Source organism: Ammodytes marinus (genome assembly GCF_949987685.1).
Source record: "Ammodytes marinus genome assembly, chromosome: 10".
NCBI classification, from domain to species: Eukaryota; Metazoa; Chordata; class Actinopteri; order Uranoscopiformes; family Ammodytidae; genus Ammodytes; species Ammodytes marinus.
In genome coordinates this window covers 22,246,996-22,272,403 of record NC_137214.1, presented here as the reverse complement: position 1 = coordinate 22,272,403, position 25,408 = coordinate 22,246,996, and the positions used below count along the sequence as shown (strand labels likewise).

Genomic DNA, 25,408 nt, shown 5'->3' with positions numbered 1-25,408 from the left:
CAGTGATAATTGAACTAAATAATAAAATAAAGCTATCTCCTCCTTCCTATATCTGTCTATCTTTATCTCTCCACTGCATACTCAGTCACTACTATCCTAGATAAAAGGAAGCAGGATTGTAACCTCATTTAGCACATTATTTTTAAATATTTTATATTAGGGGAGAACGGGGTAATTTGTCACACGGGTTGATTGTCACAATCGTTATATCTCGGAACCAGAAGGCGCGGTCTATGAAATGTTGGTATGTAAATATCCAGAATTGGAATCAGAGGTCACCTACATAGTCTTCCTTGGAGTTAGACTGCTGAATTTGAGGTGAGATGACTGTTTGTGTTTTTCATGTCAAATTGAAAATATTTAGCTCCTCAGTATTTTTCTTCTAGGCTTTTACACAATGGGTTTATAACAAAACACTTGTTACCCATACAAAGTGTGAAGGGTAAACTATATTTCAGATTGTGGTTAGCAAGCTAATTAGTTGTCAGATGGTTGTTGGCCTTGATGCTAGCAAGAAATTCAAGTTGGGGTTGGTCGTCACATTTTTTGGGGGGTTGGTTGTCACATGTTATCTCAAGGCTGCAGCCAGAAAAGGAACCCAATAACGAAAGAAATTGCCAAGCTGTATCCTCACTGACACCCCAGAGAAGGAAAGAATAGAGCAGGAAAAGGCAGCTAGCATGCAAAAGAAAAAAGGGCAACACAATCAAAACAACCCAGTGCAACCCAAACTAGACCAGCTGCCAAGGCTACAGTAAGTTATGTAGGCCTATTTGTCAACTTGACAATGCAATTAAACTTTCAAATTTAGTTCTACTTTCTTGCCTTCTTTTTAAGATTATTCCCATTAAGCTAACATTGTGACAAACAACCCCATAGTGTTTGACAACCGACCCCTTGATGGGGTTGGTTGTCACAATGTGTAAGGGTGTCTTTGATGATTAATTTCTTCTTTATTACAATAAGATAGAACAAGTGAGGGGTACATATTTCAAGCCAACACCTTAAGCTTCAATTTAATGTAGGAATGACTATTGAAAGATGTTTAGGTGATAAGCAATTCTCACTAGAGTAAAAAGTGTGCCTACTTACCCCGTTCTCCCCTATTATTTTTTTCCCCCAATTTCTAATTTTAATCTAATTTTGCCGATTTTTTGAAAAATGTGTTGGTTTGTAAGCGCTAAGGGAGCATGTTTAAATAAAACCTGTGAACCTTACCTTTTTAAATGTATTTTATTTCATGTTTCTATGTGCTACACAGGCTTAGATGGTAAGGTTTTGGTAGACGTTGACAATTCGTACTATTTTTTCAGAAAACCCTCAGGCATTAAGGACATGCATCTTAGACTGCCATAGTCATCAATGGGTTAAGCCTGGTTCATAGATAGTGCTACAACACAGCTCCCTCACAAACTCCAAATATCAGCTAAAACCACAGGGTAACACCAGCATGGACACTAACATCTTGTTATTGTTATGGCAGATTGGCTCAATACAGCATCTGCTTCTTCAGCCCCAGCGGAGGCTTTACAGAAGCTGGTTGAAATGCTGGCTGCCATTTCAAAGTAGACAGCTCATCAAGATGAGTGACAAGGGTTAGGGCTAAAACTGACCAGCTGAGAAGGAGAAGGGTGGAAACAACACTGACAGTAGTCACATTTAAGTTACACCTTGCCTATTTCAGCTTCAACCGAAGCTATTGTAAATCAAGCCATTTCCTGACATTTGCGATTTATTTTTATTATTTCTCTCATTCCGTCTCTTTATCTCAACCCTCACCCCAACCCCCACTTTCTCTCAATTTAGCTCTCTCTCTCTCTCTCTCTCTCTCTCTCTCTCTCTCTCTCTCTCTCTCTGCTTATCCCCTGTTAATCTAGATTTGCCATGTGGCCAAGCCAGTGCTGGATGGATGGGGCTTCTCACGCAGTTGTCCTTGCCTCCATTTTGTTTGTCCTGACACAACAGCTTGATGTCAGAGCGACAAACTCTGAGAAATGTTCTATGTCCCTCTTGTCGAGCAAGCCAGGACACTAATCTACACATTTCACAAATTACACACTGGGTCCCTCCATCCCTCTTACAGTAAAACTCGCTGTGAAAAAGTTTGAGTGAAACAAGACATTGTATAAAATCAAATCTCCACGGAACAGAAGCCTGAGAACATTAACTATCACTTTGAGGAGAAGTTCCATTATAATAAATTATAATTTGGGCAGTGTTCTGGTGGCCAACGTCTGTGTCCTATTTCTGACCTGATGTGGAGGATTTTACCGTGAATTTCTGAAACAATACCATGGGAATTATGGGTAGAGCATGTGACCAGCTGTTATGGCTGAGTGCCTCCTGCTGATTGAAGTCTTTGTGAGGAAAGCTTATAAGGTCGTATCAGATCCTGTTACCCTTGTCAAACACTGTCCTTCAAAGCAGAGGAAAACGCACGGCAATAACACAGCCACTGGTGTATCACAGCATGTGGTGGTGCACTCAAAGGATGTTCAGCACATTTCTCTAAAAGAAAGATGAGGAAATTATTGCATTTATGATGTTAAAATAAATGATCATTGTTCTTGTACTAAAAGGCTACATAATGATGAACATGGGAGGAATTTAATTAAGAATGTGATGCAAACTATAGGACCTAGTTTGCATCACATTCTTAATTAAACTTTAAATATTTAAATATTATATTATTATTATATTATTTGTATTAAATATAAATATTTAGCTGTCAACAATGTTTTGATACTTGGTACTGTTTTCCACCAATCTGTGGACATCTCATTTTGAAACAAGTGTTCTTTAATGCTGCTCAGTGCTCACTCAACTGTATTGACAATATATGACACAAACCTCTGCAGTCTACTGTAGTCAACAGCAGAGAATATGTTCTAAGCAACAAAAACGTCAGTTAACATATTTTGGACGAGGGCCTGCAATGTCACCATTTTTTCACCAAAAGGCTGTACATTTCCAAAAGCCTCTTTCGACAGGCAGATAGATGAGTAGAGTTTACCTCTGTCCGCTCGCAGGAAGAATTGTAATGGCATGCAGATGCTGTAATGACATTCCTGCAGTGTAATGAATTTTTTATGCAAATATTTGACAATTAGGAATATTGCAGTCGATCACATGTATATGAAAGCAGTGTTATGTCTATGTGACAGTCCAATCAAAACAGTTTTGTCACTAAAATGATTGAATAATCGTGGTAAAACATCATGTTCTCAATATTGATCAAAATAATCGTGATTATCATTTTGGCCATCATCGTGCAGCCCTATTTTCCTACTTTTTTATCTTTGTATTATCACACACTCAGTGGCCACTTTATTCTGTACACGTGAACAATCATGCAATCAAATACAACTGTTGTGCCATAAAGTTGTGCCATAAAGTCTACTTTAATGATGTCTATAATATTTTTAACACCATTGCAGGGCTTGGTGTTAATTCAATGTTTTAGCACTGAAGTTATATTGTCTTGTGTCGTACTGCATTTTATTTAGGGGGGGAATGGGTTCGAATATTCTGCCTCTGCCCACCTGTATTTTTATTTCTGCTACAATTTTTTTTTTAATAATTTACTTGTTGGAAAAGGAACAGTTCCATATCTTTACAAAGACTAATTCAAAGCAACTCATCAGATAACAAATACTTTGAAAGTAAGATTTGATTGTTTGTGTATTTAGTGATTCGGGCTACAGACCTTTTAAAAATAATTTTATCATGGTTGTTTAGGTACTACATGTCAAATAGTTTAGCAGTTCATGTTTTTTAGCCATGAAACAAGCTTCCCTTTTCACCAAATTTCTGCCTGTATACACTTGTTGTATACAGGCAGTTGTTACATCCCAAATCTTACTATTTTTTATATCTTTACTCCCTTCAACACGCCCAATTAGTAGGTTAGCTGTAACTAGAAAGGGGCAGAAATCTTGTGTCGCTGATATCTGCACTCCATGTATTTAGGAAGCATCGCTCTGAATGAATGTTGTTCTAAAGGTCAAAAATGCGTTTGACCATTGTGTCGAGTCAACAGCTTTGCATCGCTCCTGGCTCCTTACTTGGCTCTGATACAGTCCATTGACGTTCATACCATCTGTTCCCTCCCTCACCCTCTCCATCTCCTTCTCTTTCTGACCACCTCTCACCCCACCCACCCTTGAGCGTCACTGTGTTCTTGCCTTCAAATCCCGCCCATGCAGATGTGACTAACGCTGACTGATACTAACATTAAAATGCAATATTTAGTCTAAATAGGACAGACAGCTCTGTAATAAAAGCAAGCAAACAACTTTATTTTCTCTTAATCCTCGTTTTAATTTTTTTTGGTTTTGGAATGCACAGAGATGAGAAGTGTTTACTTGTGGGCAGAATTTGAAAAGGGGGCTTATGGGAAAAATGTAGTGAAGGACCACAATCTGACTAATGCCTCTTGACAAAACACTCTGCTTTACTCAATTTCCCATCTGCCAACACAGTCTATTATTTTTTACCCAGTCTGTCTTTAATTGATCCATCTCTGCTACTTTGGTGCTTTGAAAACAAATTACAGTATGCTACTAGTTTACAGAGAAAAAACTGAACGCTTTGCTAGAGATGCACTGAGAGAGATAAACAAAGAGAGGCAGATTTTGTTTTTGGGGCCTGCACTGTATTGCTTGGTGAATTAGCATTCTATTACATCTCTTGCCTCTACTTTAAACTAAAATGACGTGCGGACACCCTCACTTCATTTAAAGCTGGTATTCATCTCCGCTCAGCTGTGCCTAGCACTAATCGACTGTTGTGTTGGAAAGGACAGTCCCCTGGCACAGGGATAATGATCGTTTTTAGAGTATTTTCAGTGGGAAGAAAAACAACAACCACAGGAGAGTCGTCTGATGCTGCAAAAATGTGCCCCTGTAATTAGTTTCATACTTGGCAAAAGCACATAGGCCCCTCTTGTTACGGACAAGCAAATGAAAAAAGACGGCGATCAATACCTTGTGTCGGAATCTCACGACTGGTCGATAGGGCGGCGGCCTGAATCCCTCCTTGTTGGGTCTGCCATCCGTGCTGCGCACAGCGAGCCCCAGCAGTAGAATTGCCGCCGACCACCATTTGGCTGTCTTCATTGGTCTTTTCCTGTCAAAAACCAAACGAGAATGGTGAGCGCTCTTCTCCAACACACTGGAGGTTCAATAACGGTTGGCCCGAGACAATACATCAAGTCTGCCGTAATTAGTGTGGACAACGGGAGCCTCAAAACTGTTGCTGGTTTAAACTAAAGCTATCAATACGAGCCCCACACTCGGAGAGAGGAGATTACGTCTTCTTTCGAATCAATTAAGGGGAAATAGACGTCATGAGAAAATCAAGATAACGAAGACAAAGAGTCAATATATTAAGGCAATTAAAGTGAGGGCTTTGGATTAATTAGGCTGAGTGTCCAAGTCAAGCAACTGTGATGTAGCGGAAGAGATAACACCTCAAACAGTTCCCTCACACCCACACAGAGATGCAACACACATTTATTTATTGAACAGAGTGAAAATATTCCCTTCTCACCTCCGATAAAACTGCACTATCAATAATTAATTGTGCTGTATAAAATGAGTTTGACCTTTTCCGAGGATGAATGAAACACAATCGTGTTTGTGGAGGAGGGTCGGGGGGGACACTTCCCCTATGAAAATGTGTGTCCCAGAAAAGCAATGTACAAGGAATAAAAAACGCAGGAAATACATAGAGAAGAGGATGTTTTAGTCACCACACTTCATGCCTTTGTTCCTTCTTGTCTTTATCCCTCAACAACACAAAAATCCCCTTTGATAGAAAACACCTTATAAAATACTGTTGACTCGACTTGACTTGTTGATTTTCACAGGCAAACACTGAGCTGTATTTTTCCTAAGATGTCTCAAGCCACCAGTGCAGCCTGCTCATCATCCTCCAGTAGAGGAAGATGACTGACAGCAGGACGGTGACCCCACTTTCTTGTTCTTCTGGAGTGACACTTAGTCAGAAAACAATAGCACTGTCAGTACAGCTCTGTGGGCCCACATGCTATTCACTGGAGGTCAGGAGGCTGTGCCTGCAGACCAGCATGTCACTGTGATGTGCAGGCTGAAAAGGGAACATTAAACTATTGTTTTGTGACTTTCTGACTCTTCTTGCCTTGTGGAGCTGCCTGAAACCTTCAGACTGTACATTGTATACTCTTTTCAACTTATTCCCTTTATTTTAAACCAGTTTTATGGGCCATGTGTAACCATGCTAAACTATGTTTACTGTAGATTATTTCTAACTGGTACAAACATCTCAACTCCGCATGCCTTGTGTTGTGAAGACTGATGAACATTGCTTGCTAAACGGTTCATGACACCTTTTAATGTCTGAACCATATGGTCTAAGGAACACATACAATACAGTTGGCTCGCTAGCAGGGCCAGATCTAGGCATAGGCATTCTACACATGTGACTAGGGCCCATTTCCACTAGGGGGTCCAGTGAGAAGGAAAACATTTTATTTTATTTTTTTTAGTAGCCTATGTGTGTTTGATATTAACATCATACTATGCAAATGTAAGTTATCATACAAAAAAAGGAATACAATGTTTTGGTCTGGATAGTTAATAGCATATTTGAAAAAAATAAAGTTTATTTGAAAAAAATTGGATATGGGGCTGCCCTCAGTTGCCTATGCACTGTGTATAGTCTATAGCCTATTTCAGCCTCATCTGTGGAAAAAAAAGATAGCTGGACAACAGAGTTCTTCTGCTTAGTTCCTCTCACTGCATTTAAATGCATTCATTACATTACAGAGAAATATGTCCCATAATAGAAAAAAAAGCACCAAGCCCATCCCAAAGGACACTGAATTATATTGTTTCTATATCAATATTTTTATGGCAAATCCATATGTCTTTCTTCAATAGCTTTTAATTCTACTTGATTCGAGCCAGTATCTCCAAATTAATTGTTCACACAAAATTCCTCAGATTTAGCCTCTTCATTTCCCTCTCAAAATGCACCAAATTTATGCATTTCACTTTAAAAAGGTAAAGAAAATCTCCGGGGGGGGGGGACATACCCCCGGACCCCCCTAGGAGAGTAAGGATCTCGGCTGGCTACTATTTTCACTAAGCTGGAGGTAGGCTACTAGCGATGAACTGGGTGTGTGAATCACATTTAACAATAATCAATCATTTGTCCACGATAACATTGGAGAGGGTGGCCCTAATCAAATTCGGCTTAGAGCCTTATAAAGGCTTGAGCCGGTGTTCTGACATTTTCTGCTCCCTCGTCAGATTTTGCTACCTATCAGAAAATGCTACCCTACGTCATGGTAGCGTATAGACAATTACCTCATCAAACGATGCATCCACTACAGAATCACGTTATTTTACACCACTACTCACCCTATGTAGGCCTACACACAGTGTAGCCTACACTGTAGGAATATGGGGAGCATATTTTGATGCTGTTAGTGTTTAATAGCCTATATCAAATTATGCTACCCTATCAGAAAATGCTACCTCACGTAATTGGTAGCGTATTTGATCTGTAGACCCATTAACTATCAAATAATGCTCCCACTACAGAATCACGTTACTTACAACACCACTACTCACCCCATGTAGCCTACACTGAAAGCTGTATATTTTTATGCCACTTTATAACGTTATTATAGATTTAGTAGGGTATAATGTGAGATCAATTGTCTCTATCAAATAATGCTCCCGCTACAGAATCACGTTATTTTACACCACTACCTATGTACACCCCCCTCCCACCACCGGCGAAAACTTTCTCCACTCCGAGTCTGGTAAAGTTAACACATAGAAAAGCCTATCATTTTATTTCTATATTCAGCAGCAAAGCCAGTGTCTACATGCTCACAGGTCAAAAGGCACAATTTAAACATATGTGTAGCATAATTATGCAGTTAAAAACATGTTTTGAAGAAAATACTCGGTAGCAAAAAAAGGTAGCAGAATCTGACGGCTGCTCACGCAGGATTGTTATTTTCGGAATGCGCATGCGCAGAACCACTAGGGAGCAAAATCTGACGGGTAGCAGAAAATGTCAAGTCACCGGCTCTGCTCCCCGGTTATTATTTTAGTCGTCAAACCAGAGTTTTTCTGTGCGGCGGCTCACAACTCACTGTGAATTTCGACGTTACCCACCACAGAGTTACACGCCAGGTTTCACCAGGTGAATCGCTGCGTCGCTCGCGCAAGGCTTTTGTGTTTAGATCAGGCTTGTACAAGTGTTTTAACTTTATGCTGAATAAAGCATTGCACTGCACTGTTTTTCATCCAGTTTGAAAAATTGCTCCCACACTGGACTCTGCACGCACCTTACAGAAATGCTCCTGCAGTGAGCTCACAAACAGACGTGAACTTGCATACACGGTTACGTTTCTCTTTACTCCCGTTTACAAACGTGCAACTCTTAAACAAATGTTTCGTTAGTAGTTCGTCAATATTTGGTAACTGAACATGATTTATTTTGCCATTTCGGTGGCCGAACTTTCGGTGAATCCGTAAAATATATAGGGCTATGCTTTCAAATATTATTATAATATAACAATTTTCATAAACAGCGAAACAAAGCCTGAACGGTGCACGCAAATATCTAAATAAATAAATGAGCATAATACTCTTGTGGCAGTTCAAATGTATGTAGTTTTTTCACCAAATCATGAAGTATCCGTTGGAGGGGGCCCAAAAAATGCGGTATGCCTAGTGTAATCTTTGCAAACTCGGTAGCACGCACCTCTCATTAACAGACCATGATAACACATTACAAATAAATATAGCCTATAGAGTAATAAAATATGTAGGCTACCTGAACAGGAACAGAACATGTACTGAACTGGTCAGTAATACCCACATAGTTGGCGGGGGCAGCTCCATGGGCAGCTCACATGCAGCACACTACAAACAACAGCAAGTTAAGTTAGCAAAGAGGCTAACTAGCTAACTGAGAGTGCATAAAACCAATAAATTAACATTCCAGCACCTACCGCGACTCATTTGTAACTCCTCGCATTAACATCTCCATTAACCACAGAGTATAGTATGTGTTCATACAAAAAGTAATACAGACATTTAAACACAACGTTCTTATGCAGTGCTGTGCTTTGCAACTCACCTCAGTTGCACCACTCATTAACTTCCCGCGTTTCTCACCTGCACGTGACATTCATTTACTACAGCTGGCTGGGGGGCGCCATTGAGTAACTAAACCCCTCTAAACCCACACAAATTGGCCTACACCATTATTATGAATTAAATGCAAATATAATCATATACCATCTCTTTGATGTGATTCCTGTTGATAGCAAAATAAACTTTCAATAAGAATAGGCCATTGTCACTGGGGTCTATAGCCTACATAGATAGGCCGCCTAGGCCTAATTTTCTGCCAAAGTCCAGATCCAATTTGATGCGATATGTCACATGAAACATACTATCATAATGGTGCTGCTTGCCTTGGTCTTTAGCCTGTTTTCCTTCTGTACAAAGCTGCTTTCAGCTTTTTTTACTCCTTTTTAAATTTAATTTTTTGTTGTAGGTGTTTTAACCTTTATGATACATCATGAGTCTACAGGGGAAAGGGAGTGATAGGTTGGTTGACATGTGGCAAGGGGCCGGGGTTGAACCGGGGCCTCTCCGACAAGGACTTTTGCCCTTATGGTACGCACTCAACTCGGTGAGCCACTGGGGTGCCCCAGTTTTAAGCCTTTGTAGATTAAATGTCTTGTAATAGCATTCCCTTATTCATGTCACTGTCAGTGTAGGGAGGATGCATTTCAGTGCTTTAATCCATCGGGCAGGGAAATTTTACTCCAAAGTATGGCTCTAGAAATTCAAAAGACTTCTCAACATGGCAAAGTAATTGTTAAACCGCTAGCAGTGATGAACAGCCTGACAAACCCCCTGCAGACACATTATGGTCGTTTTGTGCTTTGGGGCACTAGAAATCTCACTTACTGCCTCTTTAATGTGATATTAATATCATATTCATTTTCTATGCATTTCGAAACTCTCCAGATCCAGGTAGGAAACCTGCCTGCAGCTGCTGCTGCTCCACATCTCTGCTAACACAGTCTTTTAGCCACACTAGGATTACCATATCTGCTACAACAATCAATCAACTTCTTTGCGGCTTCCCAGTGTTAAATGGGTTATTAATGGAGTAACTTTTTCAGGATGCTGTGTCAGAGACAGGGACATATGCACAGTTTTACAGTAAGAAGTTTAACTTTGTCCCTTCAGGTATTTAACTCATTATGAGTCACAAGTGCAGCACATGCACATAACTTTTCGGTTGTAGGCTATACTTCGACTGACTACTGAATCATTACCTCAAATGTTTTGTATTTCATTTAAAGAGCAAAGTCATAAAGAAAGCAAAAAACTGTCATTACTGTGGATTGAACAATGCGCATTTAAATAACTCCTGATCCACACTAGACTGGACAAAGATTGTTTTTTTTGTAACCGTTACTGTTCTCGCCATTCAGTCTATATTTCTCTTCATCGTAGCTCACAATGACACATTGCACAGATCAATGGGAGGGAAGCAAGACTGAAGGAAACTGAAAATATGGATAACAGCAAATGCTTTGTTGGTAGTGCTAGATGATGTTGCATTAACAAAGTATTGACTAACAACTTCATTTAGTATGTTGAGGAAATGCCCCACTGATTTTGAAAGGTGAAAACACAAAAAAAAAAATTTCAGTCAAGCCATGTGGCTACATGGCAAAAAAAATTCTTAGTTCGTAGACATAGTTTGCTTTCTTTTTAAAACGCAAAAACATGTTACACATAATAATTTTATTTGCACTGTTATACAATCATTTGATACAACTTCTTGTAGTTTTTTTTCTCTACAATAATGTCCTAGTTATTTAATGAGAACATGCTATGAGAGCCACATGGTAACTGATATACTGTAACAGACAAAAAGTCTAGTGAGAGCCTGGTGAGAGTGTGTCAGATATACTTGTATTTGTATAGTCATGGTGTATGAGAGCAGTTTTTGCCTTTGAAAGCACAAGATAACAGTGTGAAAGTGTTTCCCTAGACCCCCTTAAGTTGTGCCACTATAACTTCTTCTTGTGGTTTTAAATTCCCCAGAGAACCTCTAAGCTTTGGCATTGACTTTCAAACCAATTTCCCACTATGTACACAATGTATCATGTCTTGACAAGCTCAGAGCCACTCTCCTCTTCCGTCTCATTCAGCAGATTTCTACCATTCAATGCACAGCAGGACAGCAAACATGTCCATATATTGTACCAGCCTCTCTTACAGATGCTATGTGAATGCATATTTATTACCTGACTGCCACATACTGGGCATAAGCTTGGTTTGAATTAATGCACACATTGTGGAATTTACTATCAGCTGTCACGCATATTTGGTAGGTCATAAGTCTGTAAAATAGGAATACATAATTGAACATGCCATACATTTTCCCATCAGTATGTTTGATGTTTCCCCCAAAACCTTAATGCAGAAATACTCCTCTGCCGCATGACTATCAGTCAGCTTAAACTAATTCTGAAATATTTCCAATAAAATTTAAATTTACAGCTCTCTACATAACAGTTAGCTTGTCTCAAATATGATTAGACAAAGCCTGTGAGGAATCAGGAATTATGCATATGGATGATATTCTACAGTCTAACAGTTTTTTTTCTGTTCAGTTCAGTTTACAGTACAGTAACCACGGTAAAGTTCCATCTTTCTAAAAAAGGCTGAGAACATACAGTATACCAGTGGTTCTCAATTATTTTCTGTCATGCCCCCCCCTAGGGGACAGATTTTTTTCGCCCCCCCCCCCCCTAAATTGAAATACTATTGAGAACCTGCTAATATTTATTTATTTATCTGTACAAAACCACTGTATGAGTTTCTGGCATGAGCATTCTGCATACAATCACCTCAAAGTTCAGTTTATTAGCTCAACATTTAAACAAGACTGCTCAGTCTGTGTGAATCTCAGGACAGAGAAACAAGAGCAAATGACTCACTGAGGTTTGCATTTCATTCAAAACATTTTAAACTGTAAACATAGTTAAGGTGGTGTTTTTTTAATTATAATAGGCCAATAGGCCTTCTGTGATGCGATAACCAATAATTCATTAATGTTATTATTAGTCTACTTGCTTGATTTCTTTTTAAATAGCCTACAGAGACACTTGGAGACACATGTGGACATTTATTTACTGCAAATCGCGGCCTTTCGCGCAGATATGACCATACACAAGCACACATCACGCTTGCCAGCAAATAAAAAAAATAAAAAATAAAAAAAAGTCAGTTGGAAATCAAGGCAGCCCGCGCCCCCCTGACAACTCACGGCGCCCCCCCAGGGGGGCACGCCCCACCATTTGAGAAGCACTGCAGTATACTATGAATAATGAGAACAGCATATGGCACAGGTCAGGAAGTTTCAACATTTTTCAAAAGGGCACTGAACCTTCTGGTGTTCAAAGTAACAACAGCCAACACTTCCCTCTAGTAGCTGTTAAGTAGTGCTCCAATCGGCTTTTCCAAAGTTTCTTACAACAATTAAGCTGAAACAGGTCTGAACAAGATGTTCCATTTGAGAACAAAATATTATGAAATTATGTACAAGTCATCAAAAGGTACAGGTTAACATATAAGGTGAAGCAAGGACAATCTCACTTTCTATTTGCAATGCGTATTCAGATTGCACTTGAACAAAACATTATTATTATCCAAATAACATTTATTGTAAAGCATACCTGTTTGAAGGTCGAAACAGCGATTCTGGAGAACTCTTGCTGTCATAATCACCTCACGATCTACTGTACTACCTGGCCATACTGTGTGCTGAAAAAAAATCCAGTGTTAATACACAGCCTAAGCTCTGTAAACTAAACTTGTATGTTAACAAGGGTAACAAATGGGGCCCACCGTAGCTAGCAACATGCTTGTTTACAGAGCCTAAGCTGTGTATTAACACAGAAAATAAATACACACATACAGTAAAGACAGGTAGCACATCCTGAGTAGATATTCACTGATTTTGACAAAAAGTGATTTTGAGAACATGCGTTCTCCTAAATCGCTGACTCCACTTTACATTTTATGTTATGTCTCTTTACAAATTTCAAGTGCTAGATATTCAGTTTATTAGCTTATTTGTTCTATTCTTATATGCTTCCACAAAGCAAAACTGACAACACATAGAATACAAAGAAAAATGCCGTGAGCCTTCCTTGCAGATTAGAAAAGCTTGCACTTAAAAATCAAATCCCTTTCTGCAAGATAGACAACTTTCTTTATAGCAACATTATTCTGAATAGTAACCTTAAATGCCATTTTTGAAAACTGTGTTTGAAACCTGTCAAGTGTTGAAATGACATTTAAAGCCCCATTTATAATATTCCTGTGGCAGCAACTTTTCACAGTTTGGCAGGTCCTATTTTCTTCTATGCTAGAAAATGCAAAGTGTAGAAGGAGGGTAAAGGAGGTTTTCTTCACTGTTATTCATCCACTTTGCTGAGCATGCATACATTTCTTTCTGCAATAGCCATGCTTTAAAGTCAGCCAGAAATTAAATGCTGTGGGTAAAACAACCAGAACTCATGGAATAAAGAAAGCATGGAATAAAGAAAGCATGGCAAGACATAGAACATAAGAAGAAAGAAAAAAATAGCTTAATACAAATCTTCTTGGCAAATAAAGCAGGTTGCACATGAGTACAGGAAATCGCTCCAATTACTTTTGGAACCTGCAACTGAGTAAAAGCCCCGCCTGGTTTCATTCAGTGCATCCCGAGTGTGCACCTGCCCATCCTGCATTACATTAACGACTTGAGGACAGTAGGCTAGAACTAACAAACGTCTGTGAGAGACGCCAGCAGAAATAGTAACAGTGCGCTGGAATGACCCAGTCGCAAGGAAATGCCTTTTGGCACTGCAATCGTCTGACTCTTTCTTGTGAGTGGCTACAAATAAGCCTGTAACTCATCCAAAAGCTCCAAAATTGCATTGCTTGATAGGCAATACGTCTTGATGTTTTTTCTTCTGTCCATCCAAACATAACATAAACAGAAAAATCTGTTATCTGTTGTCTTTTATGTCTCCTCCTCACCACAGTCCCTGCAGCAGTCTGCACGCTCGTTTTAACACCTGCTTTTCAAACATGAACTATAGACGCAATCACAACGACCACATTTATTTTCCGGCTTTGTAAATCATTGTGTGTGTGCTTAATTAACCTTTTTGCATAGTTGTGAAGAAACACATGTTGCATATTCAATAAGGCAAACATACTAAATGGACAGCGCTTGTTATTTGAACTGCAATCCTCAGTGCGCATCCGTTAGTAGATAGCTTTTACGTCTTTTTTGCAGGTGAAATCAAGTTTTTATACACGCAAACATTTAGTAGATCAACACCTTGGTCTGTATTTTATTGTTCATTTGATTCATAGAATGATTTATTAAGTCCAAAGCCAATGTACCAATACTAATTTAGAAAATAACGTTACATATCATAACTTTACTATATGCTGTGCCTAGCTAGACATAGTTTGCTGCTGGAGGTATAGCTGCGAACTCGCCTAAGGATTTCAGCAAGGGCCTTGTCTTTTAATTTTTTCCCTCAGCAATGTGAATCTGTACAGTGCAGACTAAACAACAATGTCAGCTTCAGACTACATGAGTAGACTTACTTAACCTTATTTATGTTGCGAACATCTTCTCGTTGGTCCCTGGGGAAGAAATTAACTATTTTTGCCAGATCTTATTCCACTCACAATTAATTCCTCCTGTGCAGTTGAGAAATTGGGCACTTGGGCCTGTTTCAACCAGCAGGGATGCACTGGTACTCCAAGACTGCTCCGTAAACCAATGATTTCTTGGAGAGGCTTGTTTTTAAGTTATTCAAATTGCCAGTGAGGTCACTGGAGGGGAACTTGAAGTCAGCAGATAAACTGCTCTGCCCACCCTAACCTCTCTCACATACGCTTCAGCTGACACATCTCTGACCTCCTGTGGGCGGATGTCTTTAAGCACACTCAGCGCTCTTCCTATATGTACATATCAATTTGCTTGGAGTACAAGAGTTTGTCTCTGAGATATCTGGAGAACACTGGAGCATCTGCTGTGTGTTTGCTGCCCAAGAACCCTGCTGTACCGTGTCTAATTTGGCAGAGTTACCATGGCTCCTCTCATACTCATACGTCCCCCGCAGCACTGTACACCGATAGAGGACTCCTTCAAGTTCAAAGCACGTCCAAAACCACAGGCGACACTCTTCCCCCTTGGGTGCTGCTTCAGTTTGGTCCTTGTTCTTCCCTTAGAATTGCAGAAAATTCTCAGCCGATCTGTCGGATGGAGCAGTTCCTCATAAAAAAGGAACAGAGGACGACTTTGAATGTCATAAATCTCTATTTGATAATGACTATTCTCATATAGTATTCATACAATGTCCCTGCATGGTGCCCATTTGAATTGTTTTCCAACAATTACAAATTGCTTGGCCATTTTTTTGGTGCATCAAGAGAGCCACACGTTTAAGATGTGCTTGACAATGAAACACAAGGTTTGAAATGTATATTCTGGGATGTTTCACATATGGCGGGAAGAAAAAGCACTGCATACAGTGTTTTGGGTGATTCTCAAGGAGTAAAATAAAACTCAAAGACAGCCCACTACATTTTCTGCAAGACTTGCAGTCAGCCAGTCAGTTAATAAATTGGCAAAGTGAGTTCATAAAAAGGGGCAGCACTTGCCTAGAGGTTAGAGGAGCTGGATGGTGAATGTAAGGTTATAACCTTAAATGAAGCCCATATAAACTCAAGGAAACAGACTGTTTGAAGTACAGAGGAAGAAATCTTTTCCTTCAGAAAAGATCCCCGCTGGGCAAAACATGCCAAATCTGTACTTTGAAACTACAATCTGGTCAACAGCAAAAGCCAGAGAGTGAGTGTTCTCCCTATATTTGGTTTAAAATACATTTATCTGATATTTGACCTTGACTTTATTGGCAGAAGGCAGATATTTGTACTTTGTATAATACATTTTATATGTCACAAATCTCATCATTCCAAACACAAGCCTCATAAATGTATGCAGTAACTGTGAATTGAAATGTCTATTGGTTGTAAAGTTTTTAACGGATCAGATTTTTTATACACCTTTTAAAAACGAAGGCTTTATCAAAAGCCTTACACATTTTCTCAGCTCATTCGCAGCAATGATCCTAAAAACTCTACAATCCTCCCCTCCAGACCGTGCAAATCAAAGTCTGTAATTGCAACACTGATAACCTATGCTGGTAATTCATTAATGGTACGAGGCAAGGTGAATGTGAGATTGAAGTTAATTTCCAGAACAACTGCCAGCAACCTGTTCATTATGTTTCCCTGAATTTTGCCCAAAGCATGTCGGAGCAGTCTCCCCTAAAAAAGATTAATGACCTCTATAAATCCATTGCAGAATACAATCACATCCTATCATCATTTTATGTCCTCTTCATTTCATTCAGAGGACTCTGTCTTTGAGGTTTGAAATGACAGTAAGACCACGCTATAATTTCCATTTTCTGTGATAATTTAATTATACCATAAAGCAGAGTCACTTGTTTGAAGTATTATTATAATGTATTTATTTTTTATTACTACAATTCTAACTCAATGCAGCTTTTCCCATACAGCATGTCTTACACAGTCTCCGTTAAGCAGATATGCAGTTTGCTCAGTTGTAAATGGATTTGTTGCCATTCAAGCTCAGTAGCTGTAATGATTTCCCCCTTAGAGACGTCTCACCCGTGTGAATAAATGAGCAATGTCTGATATAGTTGAAAGGTGTAGAAACGGATGATAAGTGGAGATAATTGAGTTAGAATTGTTTTGTCAAACTATTGTTCCCAAGGTCAAGAACAAACATTGATGCAGGAAAATAGATTAGTCACTTCATCTTTGTTTTGTTTTTTGGCAACAACTTGGGAGCTCCATAATCTTTGTTGTAGAAAGTTAGCACTGTAATGCCAGAGATCGCTTGTCTATTAAAAGTTCTGGCCAATTGCTGTCACATATTTCTCCTTTGACTTTCTGTTGATGAAGTTTGACTTTCTAATTATATGTATATTGTTCTAATTGCCCAGTCCTTCTGTTTACGCCAAGCTGTTGCAGCAGCTGGAAACATAAAACACATCACTTCCTGTGTGCCAAAATATTTGTCCTGCTATAAACCAGGGGATTAGAACCTCAAATGTGAACGCTGCACTGAATCAGATTTTATTTTAATCACAATTCTGTGATATCAATAAGTAACAAAGAGGTAGGCATTCCCCCTTTCATTCCCCCTTTCAGCTGGGAACGTTCTAATTGATATACACTAGTGCGTACTCACTGATATTCAAAAGGCCCAGGACATTTGGTAGTACTATAGGTCATAAACTGGGCCAACACAAGTCTATTGGCTGCCACAAATGTTTTAGATACACTGTACGTACATGCAAACAACACAGGGAATATCTTTTGTCATTATGGGTGTGTAAATGAAAGTTAAAAAGCTGACTGTCCAAGCTGAAAGCTTTAATTATGAAATGTACTTGCCGATTGCTAGACAAAGAATATTTGAAATGTTTGCTTTGCCCGGGTTTGCACATCTTAGATTTCAGATTCCGATATGAAACACCTCATCAGCACTACTGTTTCCCAGAAGAATGTATCGAGATGAACAGTTTTGTCATCTACCAAAAATTAGGTGGATTTGAAGACACTTCGTGACAAATCCATCATTGTATAATCACCGGCCATTCATCCAAAATGACATGCTGACAGATGTTGAGACGATAGAATGTACATCACTTTTTGCTATGGGAGCACTTCCTGTTCAGACGCCCAGCTGTGCTGGCAGCTGTATCTGCTGACAGCTATAGCATGGATTCTGCTTCGTGAGCAGCTTCTAATATTCCTGTGGCCCCCATTTTTGGGAAAAATTATGCTCCAGTCTTTTGAACAATGACTGGAGCATGCTCCAGTCTTTTGAACAATGAAAGTTCCTTGCTGAGGAATAGGGCAACACATTTGACTGATTGGAATCATCTGGGTCAATAACACCAGAGGAGTTATAATCCCTTTCCTTTGGATTTTCTTTGCCGTTAACTTCAGAGAACCTGATCAGTGTTTTCATGACGGATTAACCTCAGTAACTCAAGCTGCACCTTTAAGCCGCCTTTAAAAGCAGCCTGCTGTTCGAGTGGGTAAAATGCCCAGAGAAGTCTTCATTAGCTGTATCCTGGTGTATGGTCTTCACAGCAAGATAACGAGCAACAATGGAGCAAGAACATAGTTGAAAAGGGTTCCTTTTGGAAAAAAGTATAGCTATGCTTTTTCTTTTTCTTTTCATCTCAGGAGCAATTTTGAAAACAGGGGATTTCTTTTTACGCCTTGAATCGGATCCAAACAGTGGAGCCACAACTGAACAGACCTAAATAGAAACTGAGGACCAAACCTGGCAAAGCCTTAATCATCATTCAAATATTCTGGATTGCATCCAAATAAGAGTCACTTGAGCCGTCTAATGTCCTTTCATTATCACCATGATATATTAAATATGACCAGTTATGCTAATTAGGCAATTAATTAAGCTAATTTATGATTTTTGTTTAAATTAATTAGCATAATTGTTTGTAAATTATATGTAAATATAATTGTCTTCATATAAAATGTGGGTGTTAATATCAACTATGTGTTGTATTATAAAACATTAAGGGGATGAAATTTATTGAAGAAAATCCCATTGATGTGCTGCAAATGTTAGCTCTGAAGGGCTCTAACATCTAGCCACATCTTTCAATAATCTGCAATATTTAGCGTGAAGCACGACATACCGTCACCACTATGATGGTGTAGCATCTTGCAGCATGTGGCAGGAAAAATATCCTGATGGAAAGGAAATGTAACACCTTCCTGTAAGGGCAGGAGGAAGTCGTGGAAGTACTTGTGGGGAGATGGGTCATCTTACTACACCAATTAATTACCTTGCCCATATTTTTATACTTTGTCGTTTGACATTTGTCTGCTGTAGTCAATGACAGTAAGAAGGTTATGATATTTAATTAAATTATTTTGTTTTACGGTGCATCCAGACACATTATATTCTAGTGGTAGTAACATATTCTATTATGTCGCAGAAGATGGTTCGCTTCAAAATTATAGCTGTTGACCCGAACGGCCACTTTCCTTTCTTGAATAATTCATACTTAATTAAACAGCTGGAGACAAAACCTTCCTTTGTTATTAGCAAGAGAAGCAGCAGTACATGTCTACTGTAGTCTCTGCTATAATGTAATTGTTTAATCAGAAAAATACTTTAAATGACATTGTGACAATGTGCAGGCATTAATCATATAAACCTACAGCAAAATAAACTACTAAATCGGTGGCTTCCTTCAGCCTTACGGGGATGTTAACAACGTTTAGCTCAATGTTCTGCTGTCTGACCCTTAGCTTCACTGGCACTACAGCTCTCACAGCATCAATTTCAGATTCAACTGGCTTCTGTATTCTGTGGTACAAGCTCTCAAAACCTACTAAACACTGCATGATTGCTCTGTACCAAACAGCAGACAGACACAATTAGGGAACACAGTGGGGCATATAGCAGCTAAAGAGCCAGATATTTCTTGCACTTACATTCGCCAGATTGTCGGAAGATACGACTCCAGACGGATGCTTATACTCTATATACTGTAACTGATAGATTTGCAAATAAGAAACCGTTTGCTCACAACTTCATCTTGTCAACTTAAAAGGTGATGATATGTCAATATTTAATTCACAACTTGCTTCAATTTATCACAGCCAAAAATTAATAAATAAACAGAATAAAAGTTAGTGTGGATTGATGGGGCTTGGATAGGATCTATTCACTGACACACACTTCTCACTATAGATTTGTAAACTGCTGTTAACTTGTGTTTCTGGATATGGGAGACATCTGTGACGGTTTATTAATACAAACACGTCTCTTAATACAACACGCTCTGTGTCATGAAGACAGTAAATGTTTGTAATTACAAATTATTGTAACAAGCAATGCCAAAAAGAATATCTGGGAGTTCAAAATATTCCTATGTGGTTTGTGGAGGCAATTTGGCATTTCTCTAGTGTTGGACCCATAGCATCAAGCATATATTTTCCCTTAATAATTATGGATATGGAATGCATTCTTATTTCTTTGGTCAATATCTTTTCGGTAATCATTCATACAATGTACATTACAGTAGATATCCCAGCATTAATCGGCCATTGAATGTACTGACAAAAAACAAAACAGATATTCATCAGACTAAACCCTTGCTTGTTTTTTAAAATAAATTTTGGACAAGGTCATATTACATGATAATGTAGTTGAAATCAAAGATTACTTTCACAACTCTTCCAAGTTGATATGTCCAAGTGTTTGAAGGGAAGCTGTCAGATGAGAGAGTCAATGATACGGCCGTTTGGTTCAAGAAACTGCCAAAATCAAGAAACTAGTAAAATATCAAACGTTAACGAGTTGTCCTATAGTGCAGCTGTGGAGTGGCTGGTATCTGAAAACTGTGGTTGTTCAGGGCAGCTCTCAGGTGTGTGTGACTGTGAGCTGTGAAGCGTGGCGTTGTTGAAAATGGCACATGTGGTCAGTGAACCCAGCCCCAGCCAGCATAAAAAAAGAATACTAATGACCTCATAAACGTGCTACTCAACCAATTATCAAACTCCAACCATTCTCAACATATTCGGGAGAGAAATTATTCACAATAACTGACAAGAACTTGGCATTTGCACTGTACTAGCAGCAACATAAGGTGTGGATGTTCTTTTGCTCAGCAGCCTCCCTCCTCTGAAAGCTAGGAATGTAGCTTGTCCTCACCCTAGGCGCCAATTCAGCCGCCTGGGCATCCACGGGGGAAATCATACCATGAGGTGACTACATTGGAAGAAAAATAAGGGTCCAATGAAGATAAAGGAAGGCATGATGTCAAAGCAGAGTTTTATCTGTGAGCCATATCTGTGTCCATACATAGATGTAACTCTTTGGTGCCATCTAACAGTCCCCCTATATAGGATTTGACAACTCATTGGTTTTACACACTGATAAAAGCGTGTCATTGGAAACTGCAGGGCCAGGAATGGATGTTAAACAAGCGCACAGTGTCTTTCAAAGTGACGCTGTTGTAAAGTGAGTTACAGCTTCGTAAAAAAAATGTTATGGTTTTTTAATAAAATGTCAAATTGACTGGAAAAATCTGAGCCCATAATGGTAGCTGTATTAGATTGTCTGGTCAGGATAAAATATGCTTTGTAGCCAATTGCATTACTTTATTGCATTTTAAAATGCATCAATCCAAGCAGGGGCGTAGCACCAAATTCTGGGCCCCTATACAAAAAGTCCTGATGGGCCCCCTGAAAAGTGGTATTACAATACACATGGCTCTCTGAGCCAGACAACTCCACAATATTTCATCTGATGAATGACCAAATCATTACTTTTACCGGTGTTTCCCCCATAATATGTCTTAGTCAAGGTGGTCACTGGCCAGGGTCACAGGAGGCGCGGCGCTGAGCTCCGCGTCGAACATTTTGGGGGTATTTTGCTCTAAGATGCCAATGCGCACTATAGAAATAAACAACTGTTTATTTGAATACAGTTGTGCAATTTTGTTTGCTATGTGCAGGTATAATTTTACAGACAGTACAAAACACAATTAAAGAAAACTTCTACTGTTTTGGTGCAATACTATACAGACACACTAAATACAAATAATAGACCATACACTTGTGTAGGCACATCAAGTGCAAATTCAACTTTTTAAAGTTCCTTTATGGATGGGGGGCTGTGATTATTGTGGACAATAAGCCTACTGTGATGCGATAGCCTATAATTCATTAATGGTTATTATTAGCCTACTTGCTTGATTTCTGTTGAAATACAGGTCGTTTTGGAACATGTCTTTCCCAATTTAAAACATAAAAATAAAGCAGCATTGAAAACTCAGAAAATAAATCTTGTTGGCCTACACTAGCATGCTGTTCTACAAATAACTCAATAGTTGAAATAATAAATACAATGTGTTTTCCCCTTAAAATGTCTAAATGCATTTCAAAGACAGTAACAGTGTGGCACTTCTTTAAACTTACTGAAACTTGCAGGGGCCATCACTCTCATGTATTCATCAGACTTTTCTTTGCGCTGTCTGAGCTGATAGATAGGTTGTGTTGCCACAGTGATGTGGAGTCTTAAACTGTCCTAGCTTTGCCAGCACTTATTTCTGTACAGCTAAATATCCTATCATTGCTGTGTTTATTTTCGCCACCAGTTCAATTCAATGTTGGCTTGCTCCTGCTTACTCTCCCGCACACATGCCCTAGTCATGCGCAGGCCCCTGATCTCCTTGCAAGGGTCAGGGGCCTATCACGAGCCAGTCAATTATTTATTTTTTGGAATGGCATTGTTCAGGGCCTTCGAAGATCGGGGCCCCACATTTAGCTTGTTAAATATATGTATTTTTTTATGGGCCCCCCTCTACCTTGGGCCCCGCCACGACTGTATCACTTTTCCCCCCGGTCTGTCGGCCCTGAATCCAAGCATGTGTGTACAGTATGTAGGGGATTGATGTATGCATGTTTCTTTTGACTCACTAATATATTCGTCTAGATCTAAAAACTAATTATTATTATTATTACTATTATCATTATTATTAATATTACAATACTTTTTTGAGTGACCATCAGATACTAACACATCTGAAGGTTGCTGTTCATTTTGAGCTGAAAAGCTAGGCAGTAATGTGAAGTATCTTGGCTTAAAGATGAAAATAAACCATACAAAAAAATGGTCCCATCATTCAAACCCATATATCATAATCTGAGTGTAGAAAAAACACATCAAAACTCTACATCAGTGGTTCTCAACCTTTTTTGAGCAAACGCCCCCCTAACCTTACCGAGATACTCTAGCGCCCCACACAAACACAAACACACACACACACACACACACACACACACACACACACACACACACACACACACACACACACACACACACACAATTAAGAATATGTTTTGGCTACATCCTCTATCAACAATAAAACATATTTTCTGTGCTGTTTTGGTTTCTTATAAGAATTATTTAAAAAAATTCCCAATATGAGCCTGTTCTATGATAGGCAGATTTAACCCACTGTCAGGTGGCTGGTTGCATAAAAAGAAAAAACACTATCAGCATTGGTTGTAATCTATTTTTTCTTTTTAATCAATAGAAACATTGAACGTAGGTAACAACATGTGTAATTTTATAATGGAAAAAAACAGGTGCACATCACGGGAACAGCATGCACATTGTATTAATTATGAGGTGAATAACCGTTAACTGTTCAACCAATCACGAAACAGAACGTGCACGAGGCCTAATTAGGCCTATTTAAGTTGGGGATGTAAAATGCAACGGTCAATCGAAGAGCACCAGAGCTGACCAGGTTGAGACGGTTGCGATATTTTGACTGCATGTGCAGTGCTTGGCTGAATCCCTGCTCAACGAGATAGTACGTGGGGAAAGCGAGGAAGAGAAGGTGGACTCTCTCCCACAACAGAGGGAAACGCTGTCCGTGTGCTATCCACGGTACCGCCCCCGTTGAGAAACCCTGCTCTACATAAACAAGCCATTCTAAATATTTCGTCTGACTTTACGGGCCTTCAATCTCACTGGACAGATTGTCGTCCACAAGCCTTCCTTCTGAACCCTTTAGGATCCGATAGTGACAGCTCATCTGACAGGACGCATGGCTCCAAATGCCGAGTGGATAACAGCAGCACAAACCCCCTGCCACCAGATAAGAGATACAGAAGGCGATAGGCCCTCGGGTAAATTGGATGGCTACATGTTGTGATGACATAATTCATTATCCTACCCCCCTCTTTATGAGTCTGTTATCTGTTTCATTCAGATATCCATCCAAACACATAAACTGTGATTAGACTGCTTTGAACCTACACTGGCGTATTGTGTCTCCTCACTAAATCCCCAGCACACCATGGTTACAGTTTTACCACTGAAGGACGCACATCACAAGTACTCCCTGGGAGTGTGTTTATTTTGGAGTGTGTGTGTGTGTGTGTGTGTGTGTGTGTGTGTGTGTGTGTGTCTGTCTCCTCTATATTTATGCCTACATGATTGTCAATCATCTCGTTTTACACCCTGACCTCTAATTAGGTGTTGATATACTCTGCTGCCACTATTAGGGTCACAGAAACTTATTTTGCATGTTTGGAATATTTAGAGAATGTGGAAATACGTGAACTAGTAAAGGTAAGAGCTGTGCACGGTATACAATGTTCTTTTCCTAGCGACTGCCGAAGCCGAGAGCTTAATCACCTTCAAAGTTAATCTGCTTTCAATCCTGGCAGGCAGTCCGCATCTAGAATAAACTTTTGAAATCAAATGAGGAATTTCAATGATCCTTGCAGTCAGAAAGAAGGTGCTTCACCATGAATTAAACCTTATCAGAAAACAAACGAGGCAGGTAATTTTCCTTCTTGAGAACACCAGCATCTTGCTACAGTCTCGCAGGACTCTTTCACTGTCTACAGGATATGAAGGGACCTCTGCTGGAATGATGTAAACCTTGGGCATACGTACATTGAGAAGAGTGGAAGGGATTTAGAGTAGCGTCAAATGTAAAGAAAGTCGGGAGGGTACCCAGAGTTCAGCTGGTCAATCACCGGGACGTTAATGAGTTTCTGACTTGCAAAGCAGCCCGTGTGGTTCTCAGCGGGACTATAGATGTGTTGTGTTAGGGGCTTGGGGGCTTTCAGTGATCAATAGGACTGCTGGATTGATCCTGCAGGGGCTCAAACTTTATTTCCCTGAACTCGTAAACAGGATGTGGCAACTGTGGATTATTCAATTTCACACTTTGTTGTTTATTTGAAGATGTAATTATTTATTTGTTTAAAGGATAACACTGATACAACAATCAAGAATTAGCATTCAATGTTAATGTTCAAACTAACTTACCGAAACCAAGGTAGCTGCTGGACTGATGGCCTAATATTGTTTTGTCAATGGCATTGTTCGTTAACATAGTCTTCACACTTTGCAATTGAACCTTTGAATCAAAAATGTGTTTCGAAAAGTGACAATGAAAATGAATTGAAGTTAATATAAGTAACACTATATCTACTTAAACTTACAGGGACACTATGGCACTGTTTTCTTTAGCCTCTATCGACTGCTAGCACTTTCAAAGAGGCTCTAGGCTTTTCTCAGATCATCATTTGTCTTTGATCCTCCCAGGCAGTCCTGTAAGAAATGCCAGAGAGCACACTGTGACCAGTCCCCGGCTGCCAGTGTCGGCTGTATAAAAAATTTGAACTAA

The 25,408-nt window shown here is 39.4% G+C and overlaps 1 protein-coding gene across 1 annotated transcript in view; it reads right to left on the bottom strand.

The window, feature by feature from the left end:
* The window catches only part of fstl5 (follistatin-like 5), a gene marked incomplete at both ends in the record, with an annotated part of 148,075 nt that extends 140,746 nt beyond the window's left edge, over window positions 1-7,329 (bottom strand). Inside the window, 2 exons of the mRNA XM_080036085.1 lie at window positions 4,986-5,172; window positions 7,325-7,329. Coding sequence (XP_079892211.1) covers window positions 4,986-5,172; window positions 7,325-7,329 — 192 coding nt within the window. The remainder of the gene's footprint in view (window positions 1-4,985; window positions 5,173-7,324) is intronic.
* Window positions 7,330-25,408: the final 18,079 nt, after the last annotated feature.